Source organism: Calypte anna, chromosome 2 (genome assembly GCF_003957555.1).
Source record: "Calypte anna isolate BGI_N300 chromosome 2, bCalAnn1_v1.p, whole genome shotgun sequence".
Taxonomy (NCBI): Eukaryota; Metazoa; Chordata; class Aves; order Apodiformes; family Trochilidae; genus Calypte; species Calypte anna.
Genome location: NC_044245.1, coordinates 37,369,845 through 37,389,157, shown reverse-complemented (window position 1 = coordinate 37,389,157; position 19,313 = coordinate 37,369,845). Strand labels below are relative to the sequence as shown.

At 38.1% G+C, this 19,313-nt stretch overlaps 2 protein-coding genes across 3 annotated transcripts in view; one reads left to right on the top strand and one right to left on the bottom strand.

The window, feature by feature from the left end:
* Positions 1-1,196: 1,196 nt before the first annotated feature.
* On the top strand, positions 1,197-6,101 carry SGO1 (shugoshin 1). The gene is made up of 9 exons (XM_030445681.1): positions 1,197-1,409; positions 1,831-1,975; positions 2,095-2,291; positions 2,631-2,735; positions 3,197-3,261; positions 3,436-3,587; positions 4,141-4,986; positions 5,509-5,680; positions 5,885-6,101. The coding sequence occupies exons 2-9, from the start codon at positions 1,840-1,842 to the stop codon at positions 6,024-6,026; spliced, it is 1,815 nt and encodes a 604-aa protein (XP_030301541.1). The 5' UTR covers positions 1,197-1,409; positions 1,831-1,839; the 3' UTR covers positions 6,027-6,101.
* A 1,119-nt stretch (positions 6,102-7,220) lies between these two features.
* The window catches only part of KAT2B (lysine acetyltransferase 2B), a 42,797-nt gene continuing 30,704 nt past the window's right edge, over positions 7,221-19,313 (bottom strand). Inside the window, exons 12-18 of one of the 2 annotated variants that reach the window (XM_030444979.1) lie at positions 16,566-16,676; positions 14,742-14,885; positions 13,509-13,623; positions 12,737-12,773; positions 12,360-12,423; positions 12,178-12,262; positions 7,221-9,177 (exon numbers count right to left, since the gene is read on the bottom strand). In XM_030444979.1, the coding sequence (XP_030300839.1) occupies positions 8,984-9,177; positions 12,178-12,262; positions 12,360-12,423; positions 12,737-12,773; positions 13,509-13,623; positions 14,742-14,885; positions 16,566-16,676 (750 nt within the window). In that variant the 3' untranslated portion in view covers positions 7,221-8,983. The remainder of the gene's footprint in view (positions 9,178-12,177; positions 12,263-12,359; positions 12,424-12,736; positions 12,774-13,508; positions 13,624-14,741; positions 14,886-16,565; positions 16,677-19,313) is intronic. The other variant, XM_030444980.1, reaches the window with a different exon arrangement.

Sequence of the window (19,313 nt, the reverse complement as noted above, 5' to 3'; positions counted from 1 at the left end):
GCTCATAAGTTTTCATGCTGAGTCCTTAGTAATTCTGTTTTCTTGACATGACCTCATCAACATCATCACACTGCATAAGGAACTGTGTTTGCAGGACAACTTAGTGACAGAAAATGCAACACCAACTTTAGCAGTATCTATTGATAAAGTGAAAGAGTGCATTAAATTCTACTTATCTACAGTACAGTAAAAACCGCATAGATGAGGCCAGCTATTCTGAGCTGGAGAAATAAAAAACACATAATCCTCTAAGGAGAGGGAAAGAATAAGTGGATACATACCATGGACTACAATTTCTGTCATGATCTGTGAGAATTTTTCAAGTTTGAAATCAGCTTACCACACCACAGCCAAGTGGTAATGAATAAAATTGAGTAGGCAGGAGTAGCTGTTAGGAAAGAAAAAAAAAAAAAAAACGTAGTAGCTACAAAATACCCATTTCTGAGATACAAGAATAGCATTTATTCCACTGCTAATAAGGTAGCACTTAGCTGATTCTATTCTTCTGCCATCATAAATCAGGGTTTAATCAAGTTCAGCACTCTACGGTCAATATGCATAGCTGTTAGCATACACTAACCAGTCACAGTTGCTACAGAAATGACACAAAAAAGAAACACCCGGAGGGTGGGGGGGGAGCCAGGTGAACGATGGCCTTGAGGCCTGACGTGCAGCCAGCAACAACAGGCAGGAGCTGTAGGGGCAGCACAGGAAAGGTTCACCTTGATATTACTGAGCCAAGCAGCTGCTGTAAGCACAGTAGTTAAGACTAATTATCTTTATCTCCCCGTTTTGCTGTTTAATAAACACCTCTTGTTCTCCCTCCACGCCTTTCCACGATGGCGGATGAGGGGCCTGAAAGGAGCATCCGCCCGGGGGAGCCGCGCCGGAGCCCATCGGGCACGTCGCCTCCGGACCCGACTCCAGCGAGAATCCTGGAGCCGGGGTCTTAAAACCCCTCCCCGGCCTCCGGTACCGGTACCGGTACCACCCCTTGGCCGCCTCAGCCGGTGTGGGCGGTGCTGGCGCAGCTTCTGGCACCGCCCTTGGTGGGGGCGGGATCATGCGCGAGGGCGGGTGACGCAAGACGCCGGTTCCACCAATGGGAGGGCGCGGCGGGGAGTTTTGAACGTCCGGGAGCGGCGCCAACCGTCTGCCCGCGCGTGGAGCAGCCCTGCAGCTCCGCTCTCCCCCCCAACCCCATTTCTTCCCCGAGAGACGAGGCCGAGCGCGGCGGTCGCTGTCACCCGTGTCACGGAGTCCGCGGCTCTGCGTGAGGCGCCGGGCGAGAGGCTCCTGCCGAGGGCGGGCGAGCGGTGGCCGGGGCCTTATCGCCTCCGCTTTGGGCTCGGGCTGCTGGCTGCCGTGCGTGCGTGCGTGGGAAGTGCCTCTCTGCGGAGGGACGGCTGGTGAGTCCGGGTGTACGGGGAGTTGGAGGGACAGGGCTGGGAAAGGCGGGTGTCATGAGGGTCTTCTGTCCGTGTTAGAGGAGCTGGGGTCTCACTCCCGACCCTTCTCCTCTCCCTAGCTACCCGTCCTTACCGCCCCGGTGGGGGTGTTTATAGAGGCCTCGGCCTGGTCCCCTCCGCGGGCACTGCGCTTTGCAGTTCAGATCGTAGGCAGCAGTGACAGCAGCCGTGCTGCAAAGGTTGTTTTGGAAGTGTCCGTAGTTGCCTGTCGCTTTGTGGTTTTGTGCCTCTTCTGGCTGCGTGTATGCAACTTAAAAATACCCTAAACTTTATACTCGTTTCTCTGTTACTTTTCTTTTGGAGCTGGGGGGAGCACTGTGACACACCTGCTTACTGAATTCTTTGTCCTTTATGTTTCTAGAGGTAGAAGATGGCTGAACACTTGAAAAAGCCCTTCAAAGACAGCCTGAGTGATATAAAAGAACGAATGAAAGAGAAGAGAAATCAGAAATGGTCGAGGCTGGGTAAAATTAGCCAGATCTCCACTGTAAAATGCAAAAGAGCAAGTAAGATGCTTATATGTCATAATAACTTTTGGGTTTTTCTTTTGTTTGGGGTTTTGCTTTGTTTGAGTTTGGTTTTTGTGGATTTTTTTAAAACAAGTTGAAATACTGTTCTATTGCAGCCAGCAGCTCCATGCAAATGAAGAGCATCCAAGCCAACAACAGAGCTCTAGCTCAGGCTTTGCAAGAAGAAAAGCTCAAACTGAAAGATGCCCAGGATACAATTCTCCATTTAAGGAAAGATTATCAAGATTTGAGGCTTCAGATGTTTGACTTGCAAAGAATTCTTAGTTTCAAGGAATCACAAGGACTTATTGAGGTATTTTTAATAACAACTTTATGTTTAATGAAGATGAACATCAGACTCTGCACCAGTCTACTGATATCTTTATGACCTTTAATTATTCATAAATACTCCTCAATATTCACAACAAGTTTTCTCATATTTCACCTGATCTGGTCATTAACTAAATGTGGGTTTTTTTCTGGCTATTTTTTCTTCTTTACTGAAAATCTGCCTTCTCTGAATTTTGAAGATGCCTGCCACAGGTATATTCAGGATTTAATAATCTCGTAATACTGGTGAGAAGCTATTACACTGGTAGCTGATACTAGAGCGTAACAGCAACAATACTGTTTCCTTCTTTTGTCCATTTAGAGTCAACTCTCAGCTTTGAATGATATAATTTCAAAAGTTTCTCAGAATTTACTGAACTCACTCGACCTTCTTGGCCCAGCAAAGAGTTTGTGTTCCACGGGTGTAGTAAGTATATTTTCCTCTTGGGGAGCAGGATTTTTAATAATTCATGTGCCAGTTCCTTCCAGAATAGATACACAGAGCTTTTGAGGTTTGAGCCTTGGTTTGACTAAGTCCACAGTTCCCAGGATGACACAGGGTCCTACTGGGGGGTTGTGTAGCAGGTTGTTAGTGGGACAGAGACTCTGCTACAAGGCAAGTAGGAGCACTTTGACTTTCTTGGGTTTTGTGTCTTGTTCTTCCTGGTTCCTTCCTCTGTCCTCTATTTCTATGATTGGGCTGGTGATGAATATGCTGCCTTGACCATATGAAATTCTGTGGCACTTTGTATTAGCCAGACAGAAAGAAAGAATGTCAAGTGCTTCTTTGGCCTTTCTTGTGGGTAACTTGGCTGTTGTCTGAAATTTGTACACGGTGCAAACTTGTTTCACCTATTCAGTCACAGTATGATTTATTTTTGTCAGCAGAATCAGCAAGTGCTTTCTTCAGTTCCTGAAAATAGTTCCAGCGTCACAGGACGAATACGTTCAGTGTAAGTATCTTTTATAAATAAAACTCTTTTATATTTGAAAATTCTGTTACAGAAAGCTTAATTTTCTGACTGGAAAAAGGGAAGAAACCCAGTATAATGAAGTAGTTTATTGTCACAAATTTTATGACAATAAAATATATTTGCATAATATAATACCTCTGGTATCTTCTCTAGAGGACCTCTACAGTGTGCTGATGGAGATGATCAAGTACTTCCCAGTGGGATGGAGGCTGATAGTGATAGAAATGAACTGGCTCATTCTGTGTCAGAGATCTGTGAGGAATCTGACAGTGCCATTTCCTTAATGAAAATAGTTCCAGACAAAGGTAAATAAATCAAAGTATCAGTCGTTGCTCTGAATCAGGAAAAAAAATGAGTATAAGCTTAAAATGTAACTGTCAAATAATTTTCCAGTTATTATCATAAAGCTTGGTTATTAATGTTGGCAACTGGTAAACTTTTTGAATGAAGCTGCCTAGCAAACTGGGGGAGGAATTTGAATATGTTTGGTCTTCTGTACAGCTGCAATCTAGCTTCATTATCTATCAAACAGTTCAACAGATTAAAATAATCTTTAGTCATGCATTATCATTTATGAAATGAACTAATGTTTCCATAATAAAATACACAGGAAAATGAATGACCTGTAGATAACTTTTCCAAACAGCTTAAAGGAAAATCTTAATGTAGTATATACTTAACTGCTTTCTGTCTGGAAGCTTTATTAAATAGAGATTATCTTGATTGCCAAATACCAGATTATACAAATCTGTTGAGAAAACTTCTGAGAATAGTCTTAAATTTTGACAGGTTCAGAGTTTGCACAAAACATTCCTGGGTTGTTGCTATTTAGCTTTAATGTGAATTTTTCCTCCTCAGGGCAAACGTCAGATTTTCCTCTGAGCAACATAAGGTCAGAGCTGCAGTACGTTTCTCTAAGTGGTGAGGATGGATTTGGTAACGTGGTACCAAAAAGTGTGTCCACCAGGCGGCGTGAGTCAAAGAGGAGGAATCACCACATACTTGGCACAGGTGTCTTTGACTCTTTAGAAGAACCTTATTCAACAAAAGACCTTTCTAAAAAGGATGAAATTAGACTTGAGGAAAGTCTAGAGAAGTGTACTGTAGAAAACATAAATTCAGATATTTCTCTGAATGAAAGCAAGGTACACTTAAAGGTGGTGTTGACACCGATCGATTCTGAAACTGCACAGTTCAGCTTGGAGAATAATTCTGTTCCTGAACAATATGAGTGTAAAAGCAGAGAACACTCCCAAGCAAGGAAAGAGAAGGATCAGAAGAGAAAACCAGAACGGCCTAAAAATACTTCCAAACAAAGACAAAAAAAAGGACAGGGTAAAGAGCCTTCCAAAGAAAAGCTGGATTTCTTGGGTGGCTCCAGTGATGCTTATGACTTTAATTTTGAAGAGTCTGTCCATCTTACACCTTTTCGACAAAAGAAGGTGAATGACACAGATACTGATGTGAGTGACAAGGAAGACTTAACAGAAACTAATACTACTGAGTCAAGCAATACTGAAGACGATTCAGATGATAGCCTCTATGAACCTTATAAATCAAAAAAAAGGAGAAGTTCAGTGGACAACAAAGATACATCACCAGTCTATGTAAGGCCAAGGTCTAAAAGATGTATGGCACGGCTTGAGCTGAAACTCCATAATGAAAATGAGATTGCAAGCAATGAATCAAGTGACAAGTCCATCAGTAAGTGCAGAAATTGTTCTCTAATTGGTTTTGTTTTTATTGAGAGATAACATTCTTTAACATTCTTAGTATGGTTTGTGTTGTTTTTTCTTTTAGCTTTTTTAATTAATACAGAGAGAATAATGGCATAAAAATCATTAGGTTTTTTTATCTGCCTCTTTTTTGTCAGTGGAAAATGGAATTAAAAATGTAATTGATCAACAATGAATTAATACTGTATTTTAGATGTTTAAATACTTATTAAAGCTGAGGGAAAAAGAAAACATGAGCTTAAATCAAGAGAGAAGTGGAATAACAAGTTGCATTTTGCCTGGCATTGCATAGTGGGGTTTTTTTGGTTTTTTTATTGTTGAGGTTGTTTTAAAGTAATTTTCCAAATTAAAATCATTAAAAATTAAAATGTATTGCTCCTCTTACATACTAAATTGGAAAGATTACTTCACATCTATTACCTTCACTGACATTCTTTCTTAAGCTAGCTTGTCTGAATTGCTTAGGTGTGCCTAACTTTTTTTTCCTCAGGGCAGCCTTCCGAGCCATCTCGTGGTCATCTTTGCGATGTCACCAATACAGCTCCACTGCTCCCCAGCACTGGGAATGCCCCCATTGCCTCAGAAGGTGAAGGGCCAGGATCTCCCAAACGCAAGCGAAGATGTACTCTAAGTGTGTGCTATAAAGAACCAAGTATTACATCGTAGGTGTCTTACTTTCCACTCTAAAGTTCAGTGTATTCCGTGAAACGGAGGATTTGAGGCAATTTAATATATTAGAAATAAGTTCTTAACAAAATACTCAGTGTTCTGATATTCCTTCTATGAGGTAGTTCATGTGAAAGTTAAGGTTTTAAGTGACGGGGAACAAAACTTAATTTTGCTGCCTTTTTTTTTTTTTTTTACAGGAAACTCAGGAGAGGAGATCCATTTACAGATACAAATTTTCTGAATTCTCCAATTTTCAAGCAGAAAAAAGATGCTACCCGGCATTCTGTTAAGAAAGAATCTCTGTCAAAATACAATGAGAAATTTGTTGGTTGTCGTTAAGATTTCCAAGTCATGATGGAAAAAGTGCTCATTCCATGACAAAATGAAATCCACGCCAAAATACTGTTACACAGTCTCTTAGGAAAATGCAGTTATTTCCATGTGTCTGCTTTTAGTGATAGAGAAGACACAAGACTACATTTATGACTAAGGTGGTTGCATTCAAACTCGTTTGAGAGGAGGCACATCCTTACATAGATTTGTGAGTATATCAGAAGTATCTGTTGGAAAAATTGTGAATATATTTTTATAATTTATACCCTCCCAGTGGCTGGTAAAGGTGAAGTTTAGGCGGTTAAGATCAAGTGTGGGTTTGTGGGTTTTGTTTTGTTGTTTGTTTTTTTTTTCTCTAATAAAAATGTTTGTACAGATGTCATTTATGAAATGGCTGTAGTTTCATATTGAAGCTCATAATAAATATCTTAGCAAACAACCCCGTAGCAGCTGTTTATTAGGGATAGTAGAGCAGCCCAAGGGAGAGGTGGTGGATCTGGGGTTTTTTTGGATTAAGTCTGTGGCAGTGCTGCAGTTCCAGAACTGCAAGAAGTTGCAACTGGTATTTCTGGAAGTGGCCAGGAAATAGGTTAAGTCCCTCCTGACCCGTTTGCAATCTTGGGAACAATACACTTTCACATGATGTGGCACAGGATTAAATCTTAGTGGATGGGGATGGAAAAAAAAAAAGTCTTGTACTCTCTAATTGCCTGAGGTATTGGTGAGGTGTGGTGTTTGGTTATGGAATGTAAACTAAGTGTACCATCCAAGTTAACATCAAGGTGACTGTAGGTACCTACACCCTCAACATGGAGTCCCCTGCTCCTGTCTATATTGTGCCTTGTGAACAGAGGACTTCAGTAGACAAGAATAAAATAAAACAAAATGGCACTAGTGTGCCTTGAGGTAAAACAAAACTTGGGAAAGCTCAGTCAAAGAATTGTTTGGGTTGAGGAGAGGGGAGTGACAGCCCATTTAGGACAGAGCTGGGAAGGCTACTCGGAATGGTCAGAGCTTTCCACATTGAATTCACTGCTTTGCACACCTCCCTCCTAAGTGAGCCCAGAGGCTTTTCTGCATATTTTCGAGTGTACCTGGAAGCTACAGTGACTGCACTCAACTAGTTTCAGTTGTGAAGTTGCTTCAGTGTATGTATTTATAGTGCAAGAGCTAATTAATAAAAAAAGAGACCAAAATAAGTAGGGTTTTGTACATATATAATTTAAAACTATTCTGTACCAGTACAATATATTAATTTTACAAATGTAAAGTTTATCAGCTGTTAAAGCATTTGCAAAACCACATATCCTACCATAACTTTATTGCACAGTATCTATGAAAATATTAATTCTTAAATTAGAAAACAAATGTTTCAATATAGAAGAGACAATCTTGATTGAAAGACAGTAAGAAAATCTACTCTGAAAATAACAAAATTTCACAGGATACCAAGCTTAACGGGTGCATCTGTAGGCCCAATCTACAAAACAGGATTAGAGCATCCAGTACTGGCTATTAAAAAAAAAAATACTGTACCTTTTTTTTTATAGATTAAAATGTAGGTCAAACTAATTCATACAAAACACTATGGCAAGTCTAGTGTTAACATTTTGAATACCTTGTGTACCACATTTACTACTTCCAGGTAGTTCCTGACATCTACTTGTGATTTAATGTTGCACAGGCATTTTGCAGGAATATATTCTTTGACACAACACAGGACTGGGGTCTTTACAGTCTTAGGACTGAATTTTACCAGTTTAATGTCTGTAAATATAAATCACAAAGAATGAAAGGTAAATCTGTTTTTCATAAAAGCAATTATAATTACAAACTAATTAGAAAATATCAAGTGACAACTTTTTGGCCTGTACTGAACTCTAGTAGGAAGTTAGGTGTACCTTTTAAATGTAGTGTAAGCAGCAAAATATATATTTAAGTGCTTAATTTGAAGTTAATACTAACATGAGTTGTAAAATGTTAATATGTTCCTGGGTCTAAATAATCACAGTTAATAAGCATTTACAATGAATCTTGGTAGAAAATCCAGTTTACCACAGAGCCAAGTATGTAAGGTAGAAGCTGTCAGATGTTGACTCCTTGTGTATAACAGTCTTATCTCTGCTGAATAACCTAAGGAATTTATCAGTGAAAAGTAGTAAATAGGGTGGATCATGAATGCATCAAAACCTTAACTCTACTAAGCCAATTCAAATTCTCTAATATATGCAAGTCTGATTTTCTGAAGTTATTTTGGTTACTTATGTCCTGCATAAGCCAAGTCACTATGACATTACACAATCTAGCCAGACTTTTTTTTTTTTAATAGTGGTTATGAGATTACAATTTGCAGGTAAAATATTTATCAAAACCCAAAACGAATAGAAAAACTTGCATCTATCAAAGGCTACAGACAGTCTTTTTTTTCAGAACTGGCTACTCTTCCCTCACAGCTTCTCAATCAGCTGAGTGTTTCTTTTAAAAAATAGTATCTTATAAAAAGATTCTACAAAGAAACAAGTGTTTCAGAACCCCTCCCAACTGTTTTTCCCTGTTTTCTTTTTTACTGGAAAAAAATAATAAAACTTTATCAAATAGATGCTGCATTAGGTAAGCTCTAACATCTTTTGTTGGGGAATTTTCTTCGTATTCCCTAACATGTGCAATTTCCCACATGTTATGTGGGGTTTTCTGAGGCTGTAGCTGATAAAATTTACTGTGAACATATGGTAGTGGGCACACAAAAGAAATTTTCCATAATTAAATACATTATAAAGCATTTTAATAAAATATTTTTTGTAACTTCAGTATAATACATGTTTGCAAAACTAAAAAGTTTTTTTTTAAAAGTGCTAAGTATTAAACAGAAGTTTCTTGAAACCTTGAAGTCCCAGAACTCAGAAATAACAGCTTCCCCTGCCCAATAAAGTGGGCACACTGGTTGGTTGTAAAAAAAGACAGTGTCACTTGTCAATTAATCCAGCTTCTTTAATTTTTGTGTAGAAGAATTTCTCCAGTATATTGGCACATTTGTAGTATTCACTCTCAGGGGGGTTGTACTCTCTGCAATTTGTAAAGACTCGCTGCAAGTCTGCCATGAATAATTTCTTAGACACGTAGTACCTATTCTTGAGTCGCTCACTCATTGTTTTGAGATCTGTACAGGAGAAAAATAGATTAACAGTGTTTGATTCAAATACTTCATGCAATACCCCTTTTAGACTGATTTGCCATTTAACACAAACTGGCAAAGCTAGGATTTGGAATTCCTAATTGCCTTCATCTAAGGCACGTTCCCTTTTTTTAGCTTTAACAGCAACTGAGTGCCTGGAACTAAGCAATGTTTCACTCTCAGAATGTCTGTAGAGTTTATTTTTTCTTCTTTAAAATAGCAAAGCATCATTCTTTTGTGTTCTCATGCTTCTGAGCTTTCAGGGGGTAGCAGGTTCCCTAACGCCTCTTAACAGCTCTGCCAGGGAAAAGCCTTGGGAGCAAAGAATTCTTGCCTCACAAAACATGTTAACCTAAAATCCTCACTCCTGTGTGCACACAGCAGCGAAGAGACATCTGTCTATACAACAAGCAGTACTTGAAACTTTTGAAAGAAAATTAAATTTGTTGCACGCACTACGTGTATCCTAAATGCAGCTTCAATGCTCATAGTTATGTGTCTCCTTTAAAAAGTCATGTGAGAACAAACCTCTCCTGATTTAAACACATCATACAAAGCACTTATTTACAGAGCATTCCTTAAGAAATGTTTTCCTTTATACTAAAATAAGTAATTCATAAAGTTCATACATCTTCTCAGCATTCTCTACACAGTCACTTTCTCAGTAATCCTTACCAGGCATTTAAAAATTTTGTCTACAAGTGCTACAGAAACGGGCACAGGAATAGAAGCCAGTGGGAGGTGTGCTGGATGCCTTGTTTTTTCTCACCTCAGATGCTCTCTTTTTTTTTTAGCAATGCTTGAGCCAGGCTTCAGCAGCATCTTTGTGAAACCAGAACAGAAGCAGCTGAAATGGCGACAACTTGCTGCCAACAAGTATTGCAAAGAAAGCAGAGATCAAAGACCTCCAATGCAAAGGAATTAAACCTTAAAATTTAAGGATCCAGCTGTGGGTACCTTTGGTTTGGTTTGGGTCTTTTTCATTTTGTTTCGCTGAGAGATCTGACTTCAGTAAAACAGAAAAAAACCTTGTCAAATTGGCAAGAGGAGATGATTTACAAAAACTGAATGGTGCTCTCAAATACCTCTTTCACTGCTATATAACTTGCCATTCACTAGAGCTGCACAATGCTTTGCAAAAGCAAAGACTCGTTCATCTCCCATTGTCTGAAATTTACTTGCCTACATCTGACCCAGATATCCATAGTCTAATTCTAGCATCCAGCTGAAAAGGATGCTTTAGCTCACTCTAAAGCAAACATTGTCTGGATGGTCAGTTAAACTATTCTCTAACTACAGTAAAAGTCTGGCTCCATCTGTCACTCAACCATACAGCTTTGTATTGCAGATGACAAGGGGGAAAAAAAAAATAACAAACCCAAGCCAAACTATTTCTGGAAAATAAGCAGCTGAAAAAGCACTTAAAATGGGTAAAAAGTGCTTATACATGACAACAGACCTTAAAAGGTAGTAAAAAAAAAACCCCAAAATACATTCATACCTCTCAAATATTGTACAATTTAGTCTGTATCTTCTATGTGATTAATAGGATAAGAAAAGATAATGCTGTTTCTTTTTAATTGAACTTATGTCATTGATTTTTGTACAGTATCATAATGCTGGCAGTGAGAGCAGAAAGCAAGCAGAAGCTGATCTCGAACCAAAATGTGGTTTAGTTGTGCTGGGCTCCTTAGCTGAAAAGACAAAGCAAAACTAAGCAAAATACCTCCTAAAATAAGAGGTGCTTCACTCACCTTCAATCTAATACTTCTAAAAAAGGAAGACAGACAAGATTCCCACTTTGGAATCACCAACCCAAACAGTGAATTCTTTGCAACCACCATGTGAATTAAATGGCCATCTAGATCTAGCCTCTGCCCACAAAAGCAGATGGAGAAAAACTGCCATGGGAGGGTGTCAACATTCTTTTTCTTCATTGCTAGAAAATATGTTTGTGTCAGGGATACAAGAAGCCAGCTGCTGTTTTATAAAGTGCAAATATATTTGCTATTCAGAAATGGTGAGTTGAATATAAAAAAATCATTATGGCAAATTGGTATACACAGCCTAGGACCCTATGCAAAGCCACATGAACAACATTTTCATTCTCTGAGGAACTGATTGATAGTAGCCTGCAATGAACTTGCATTTCATTCTCTAATGAAATTAAACAGTACAGAAACTGTAATCAGAAAGATGGAAGTGAGTATTGCATAAAACAATGAAGGAGTTACAGAATTTGGTTTTAAAGCTGCTGCAATACAAATCAAAACAATCATCTGTTTGGCACAGCACTGAACTGTCACTGGAGTTACATGACCCAGCAGTCAAAAGCAAAGAAAAAAATTATTAGCAGTTGTGTACTTCCTTTGCAACTAATCCTGCATGAACAATAGCTGTGATATTTAAAAATCAGTAAAATAAAAAAACCTACAAGTTTGGATATCTATTTGGTAGATCTAAATACGAACATAAAAGTTACCTTGCAATTAGTTCCATGAAGCATTTTCCTAAACTTTTATTGGACCTGAATGTTAAGGCTTAATTAGAAAATTAAGTAGCTCTGAAAAGGTTTTCTCTATGTGATTTAGAAAGCTTGAATCTTTTTCAAAGCAGCTGAAATGCTCAGGTGTTCCCAACAGTTTGCCTTGAGATTTTTTTTTTAAACATATCAGTAGGATCAGCAATGACCAGTTACCACAAACAAGAACATATTTGTACAACTCAGAGCTTAAGAGCTTGCTAGGGCTCTCTAGGGCTACTAAGATTTCACATATATACACTACAGATGCTTCACAAAGGTCATGAAGCAGTCATAAATTTCAAATGATAGCATCATACTCTTCACACTTCAGAGCTGCAAGCTATTCAGCTGCAAATAGTATACATCTCTTAAGATAAAACAATCAGATTAAAATTTATCTGTTATGTCTCCAGCTACAAAGATTTTTAAACTCTATACTTAAAAAACATTAACGGCATTACCCATGGGAAACCTTATAACTTCATAATATCCAGGAGCTTCTGTTCTCTTCACAGGTTCCATGAAGGGCCAAGCGCTTTGATGGCTCTTTGGTAAAGAAAAAAGTAAGGTATCTAATCTGGAAACTCTAAATTGGAAAATATTTAAAAATCTTTACAGAAGGTAAACTAGAACTAGCACTCACCTTCACCTGCTGCAGGATTGTTTTTAATGTGCTGTAAAGTTGATCTGGATCCTTGGGCTCCTTACTTGAAAGAAAATACAAATGCAAAAAAGATTAGTTTGAATCCCTAATCTTTATTCCTATGATGTGCTTCTTACCTAAAGGGAGCTCCAAAGTTTCAAGCATTTTATGGAAGAAATAAAATGCAAAACAACTACCAAAACCCAACACTCATCTCCCCCCCAGCCCTCCCAAAAAGCAAACCCAACCCAACCTCACTGAAAAACTTATTCCTTGCAAATTATTTCTGTTTTTCAAAAGATGGAAGGAAACAGAAAATGACACTGTTTAAAGCCTTTTCTCAGTGGAGTCTCAAAGCTGCTTTGTGCAGCACTTACCCTTTCTCTTTTCCACTTGGTTTCCAGCCAGTCTCTCCTGTACACCAACAATATGAGAGATTACATGGGAACTACAGTAGGTTAAAGCATTAACTGAGTTATTGCAATTCTAATAAGAGAAGCAATTTCAGCACTGCTGTTGTTAAATGGGTTTGTTTTAATGAAAGCTACTCCTAATAAATAACAAAACCACCTAGCCTACAGCCCTATTCAACTTTCCAGAGACTCCTACTACAGACTGCTGAAAAGTTTCTAAAATATTCCTGCATGAAAACCACTTTTTCAACAATTCAATACATATTTTACCACAAAGAATAATCATGTTAAAGTTACCAAGTTTGATTCCCTAGGGACAGAGAATAAATTGAAGAAAAGCACAGTTGCAAAAAATCCCCCTAAAGACGGCACCTAAATGTTCTATTTCTGTTTGTCCTGTAAGTCCATGCTTAGTGCAGAACACAACCTTGTACAAGAGTGCACTGTGGATCAGTGGTGCCAGAGAGGAATTGCTGACTACACTGTGCTACAAATCAAAGAAAGATCACATAAAATTACACACATGTGCATAAGAGATCAGGCTCGGATGCCTTGGGGAGTCTCAAAGACAGCTGTTATAATTGAAACACAACAATCATCACAGAAGTAAAGTCAGCAGACCAAAACAATTACATTTTAATCAATAATAAATACACAAGTACATCAGTATTCCTAGTCTTGGACCTTTCTTGGGCTATCCTGCTTCTGTTCTACCTGAAAAGAGGCTGATACATACTAATTCCAGGGATGCTTTCTATAGGAATCTGCCGCACTCCATCTTTGAAGCAAGAAAGGCCAGGATACACTTTTCGTATTTGAGCTTGTTTCCTTTCTATGAGCTTTTTAATGATCTGTAATAAAGCAGCAGGAAAAAAATATTATCTGCTCAAATGTAACCCAGAGGATTAATGCAAAGCTGAGATAAAGAGATACTCTTGCTTCCTAATCTTATGGTCCTTACACCACTGAAGCTGGGAAACGGGATCAAGCTACCTGGCCAGACATTGATTCTGCAGATGAAGCTACCAAGTCTCTCAGCTCTCTATTCAGGCACAAATCCAGAAGAAAAGGAATCATTCCTTGCTGTGTTGACCACAAGATGCACAGCTCCAGGGAAGGTGGCAGCAGAGACAGGGAAGGAACATGCCTGAAAGCAGCTTTGGGAACTGATTCTAATTCTAACAGCCAGTGCTTCTGAACTGCCTCAGTACAGCTGAGGTCAGAAATTTCAAGGCAAATATTAAATGCAGACATTTCAAGTTACATGTATGCTCCAAAATTTTAGAAACACCCGTTTACTTCGAAGTCTCCACAGGAGACATAGGAATTGCTTAGGTATCAGTAAGAGATGCTCTTACTGAAGATTTTTTTCTCAGGGAAGTCAGAATGATGCTACTCCTTGAAACCACTAGCCTATTCTGCTTGTAAATGCCAGAAAATACTTTCCCAGTCCTGGAGTACCCTCTGTTCTGCTTTGAATTTCATTAACTTAATTCTCATTAATTGTCTTTGGTGCTCTTGATCCACACTTAGATGCTTACCTAAGCTTTGTGTGCCCTGAATATCTAATTTTCAAAATACCTTCATAACCAAGTAAACAAATGTGCAGCTATTAGACCACCACAGTTTGAGAGACTATTTTCTCTGAAAATACTCAAGACAGACATATGTTTATTTTTAAGGACCTTCACTCTCCCCTACACTGAGTATTTTCTCAAAGAAGAGGAAAAGACAATGATTTTCAATCGAGGTTACAAATGTGAATAGAAATACACTATAAAACAGTACTTTGGGTAGATTCCAGCTAATTCCAGCTAAACGTGAATTCCACCTTAAACTCTTCCTGTAATTTTGGAACTAGTGGCTCTTCCTGATAAAAACCAAGCTGTTCAATCAATAACAGTGATTACTCACAAGTCAACAGGTCACAAAGCTTTGCATAAGGGGATTTTTTCATTTCAGCCTTTACCTCTTTTTGCTTTTTAATGATGACAGAAAATTCCGTGTAGGGGATCCTTGGGTTTAATTCACATCCCATTAATGTGGCACCCTCATAATCCTTGATGTAGCCAACATACTTTGCTTTTGGTACTTTAATATCTTTGGAGAAACCCTGAAGGAAAAAAAAAATCACGTTGCCATGATGCCATTTTCCTTTTACATTTGTTTGAATGGAAATGCTACGATGATTTCAAACCAAATTCATCATAATGTTAAAATACAGGCAGTACATTGGGAAGATTTACAGGCCATGGTTCATAGTGTTGTAAACACCTTCTCATCATAGTCACTTAAAAACAGCTAACTACTGTTATAACAATTAACATATATATAGGAAAAGAAAGGAGATAGGACAGATAGAGATGAGATAGAGATGGAGGACAGATTTTTACTGTGAAAAAACCTACTGGATTTTTCAATAGAATTTTCTGTTTTCATATTAAAGGTTGCCAGTCAAGGAAAGTTACTGTTTAAGTCTATCAGATGACAGTAATTTTGTAGCCAGGAAAAAAAATATATTTTTTTTTTAGTTTTGTATTTCAGGTGAAAAAATAACAAATTGTATTAAAGGTTCCAAAGTTATACTACAATCTTCAGACCTGAAAAACAAGCCCATGAAAGAATTAACCTGCAATAAAAAGCAGTGTAGAACTCTCACATGGGCTGCATTTTGTTCTTTGTTACAGAAACCTCAATAAAAACCAAGAACCCAATAGAACTTCTGCCTAACAATGTACCATCAAAGGTTTCAGACTTACATAGAGACTGAGCACCTTCAAACTGGGGATGTTTCAGACATGAAAAGGGCCTGTCTGCACAGACTGCAGTATCTCAAGACCAGCTTTAATTAATTTTGAATGTAGGAAGACTGAATTGTATCAGATTTATATCTGTATACAGAATCACAGAACAGCTGAGGTTGGAAGGGACTTAAGGAGGTCATCTAGCCCCATTCTGCTCAGAGCAGGTCTCATCCTTTCAGTTGCTCAAGGTCATCTCCAGTCTTGAAGACCACCAATGACAGAGGTTCCACAACCTCTCTGGGCAACATTTTCCAGTATTTCACCACCCTTAGAACAGGAAGAAAAAAAAAGAAGTCCTTCTATCTAGTTGCAGTTTCCCATGATCCAACTTGTTGTCTGTTGCCTCCTGTCCTGTTTACATCTCTTTGAGAATAATCTGAATCCATCTTTGTTCTATCATCTGACCAGATATTTGGCACATGTTTAATCTATTAAATCTGACAGATGAGACATCACAATCTTTCCTGAACTTGAACCTCATAGTTCAAATCAGGAGGAGCTGTGTGGACAGGCTGGTCAAGTTCTAGTCTGCCACAGGTATGTCTGGTCCTTCTTTACAGTGAAGTAACTTCACTTTACAGTGAAGTAACTGAACAAATGAATCATAGAATTAATCATAGAATGGACTGGCTTGGAAAGGACATTAAAGTCCACTAAAAGATTTAAAATTCCCCACTAGATCAGGTTGCCCAAAGCCCCATCCAACCTGGACTTGCAGCAGCAGCCAACCCATTTTCGACTGGCTTTTGGACTTGACAAATTACAGGCTATACCATACACCTATATTCAGATGATTCCATCAAAATGAAATGTGCTGTAAGCCAGTATCTTGACATAAGTTGAACACAGAGCCCATTTTGTAGATAAAAATTATACACATAAAATTGCACTATGCATATTTTATTCAACTATTTTGTCATGGCTAGTTGTCTACTGTATCACTGTGAGATGTTGCTTCTTGCACCAAGTAATTTCTTAAACTGACTTACTTGTTTTTTGAAGTAGCCAATAGCATATTCATCTGCGTATGTGAGGAAGTTGAGAATGTTGTGTTTGATGTGATACTCCTTCAGATGGTTCATTAGGTGAGTCCCATAACCCTGTGTGAAATGTATGAGAAAAATGTCATTAATAAGCCCCTAGGAACTGCATGTATTAGAAACTGTGGACTGAAGTTTATTACAAACAGGTTCTCATAAAGCAGTCTTTCCTCTAGATCCTGTTTTAAAGATTTTCTTGTAACTAACTTGGGGAGGCATACTCAGGATCAAGCTGTTTGCAAGGGTATCTCTGTGACCCAACAAGGAACTCAAAATATCACAGCTTCCACTGTATTATCCACTTCTAATCTAGAAGAGCTCAAAACCCTGACTCTCTCTAGAGTTGAAGTGTAGCTTTAAAGAGGTACCCTGTCATGGAAGTTGTAATTCAAGGTGCATATTTTTCCTTCTAAGATATCAACTACTAATAGACACATATTTCACCAATAACAAAAATATATATATTGTAAAAACAGGGCAGTCTTTCTAAGCCATGTCACTTCAAAACTGCAAAGCAGTAAGAATACCAAAATGAATCCTTCCGGAGGAACCCATTCTGAGACAAGATCTCTGTTTTACTGTTCAGTGCAGCTGAAGCAGAAAGAGCCTCTGCCTCAAAGGATTTATAATTTGAATTTATCATAGAGAATAAAAGGGAATAGTGAAACAATTACCATAATAAGCAGCAAAAAATTATTGAGTCCACAATCAAATAAATAGCTATGCCTTTCTGACTGCACACAGGAATAATTTCCATTTTCCTTCAGTGACAAAGTAAACAAAAGGTTCCGTTTATTTACATTTCCAAGTAAGCTACAGCCTTTCCCTTCTGCTCTGAGATGAAGAAGTGTAAAATGGACAGGAAAGCCTATAAGAACGTGCTGTTCTTTTAAATGTTCAAATGTTAACATCATGGAGAATAACTAGACACTTAAAGAAATACACACAGAATGATTCTGGGTACTTTGTTCTTGAAAACTGGGGACATTTTTGCTTACGTACCTAAGCCAGAAAAGTAATTAGAAAAAATATAATTCTGATTTAATTCACAATTTAATAGCCTGAAACATGGAAGTAGCCAGATAAAAGCAAGATAGGTAAGTGCTCAATATAAAAAATTCAGTAGTGACACACTTTCTTTAAAGTCTTATCAGTCTAGGTATAAAATTTGTACATTCATTATTACTTTCCAGTTGGTGTTTGGAGCATCTGGTATCCAAACCTTATATTGAAAATTAAGATGTCATATATGTAAAAGTCATGTGCTTTATGTTCACACACATTATGCATGGTGTCAACTAAAAAGAAGTGGTCTGATGACACATTCAGTGGTTCAGCATCTTAAGAGTTCAGAAGTGCTCAAGATAATGAAGAGACTTTCTAACTGCAAATTTGAGTTCTCAGCTTCTTTGAAAAGGACAAATATTTTGAAACAAAATTTTTAATGCAAAATGTTGTCCTTAGATGCAAACTAGCATTTAAGTAGCCAAAGGCAAAACTAGCCAAGCTCCAATTCCCTCCTCATCAGCAGGGTGAAAGCAACAGCCTGTTAGAGATTGACATTTTATTTATACTTGAAACATTTCATTTCATTCCAGCATCTAACCTCTGACAAAAAATGTCAACTTTATGTCTCAAAGAAATTCCAGTTATTATGACAACAAATACTTCAGACATTTTCTGCTGACCTAATATTTTTATAACCTTCACAGGATTTACTCATTCTCACAAACATTTCCAAAGTAAAACAATCCTAAAAGGAAACTAAGCCATGCACAGGAAAATTTAAAATTATTTTGTAACGTGGGATCAAACTATCTTTAAAACAATCCAACTTTTAAGTATCATATATAAAGAAAAATAGCACCCATATTTCTTGCTCTACCTCAAACCAAATTAAAACAAGAATATATTTTTCCCAAGAGGAGGCAGTTCATACATGTCTGAACATTTAGTTTTTCTCTGATACCTGATGGTAGGAGTCACCTTACTCAGATAGGAATGTGGGAAGGCAAATTTTCAGAACTAGGCAACAGATGCAGTGAGGCACCCAGAGGATAAGAGAAAAAATGGTTCCTTATGTGTGCACATGCAGCCTATAAAGCACTGAGGGGTCAGTTTTATTTGCACTATTCTGAAAGGTTATTCCTAGAGAATCGTAACACTTTGGGCAGATTAGTTTATGTAATGCAGATTTTTGGTTTAGGAGAATGAAAACATCTTTTATGAATTTTTCAAGCCTAGAATAGATATAACTTAAGCATATTCTGTTATTGTTTGGACTTGCTAAACAATGGAAACTTTTATGACAGGCCACAGCTAAGTGCAGGGCAATGCTTCTCTCTAACATCAGAGATGAATAAAATCAAGTATAGCTCAAGTATGAAAAATTGCCACAGGCTTTCCCACTGTATTACTCTTCCACATTCACAGCTCTTCCCTTCAAAACAGGGCACACAATTTCTGCATGTTCAACTGCTACAAGGGCTGAAATTAAGCAGCATCTCAGCTTTCCCACTGTATTACTCTTCCACATTCACAGCTCTTCCCTTCAAAACAGGGCACACAATTTCTGCATGTTCAACTGCTACAAGGGCTGAAATTAAGCAGCATCTCAGCTGTTAACAGTTTCAAAGCTGTTAACAGTTTCAACTGAAAAGCAAAGCTACAGCACCATCTACAGGCAAAACCCTGAAT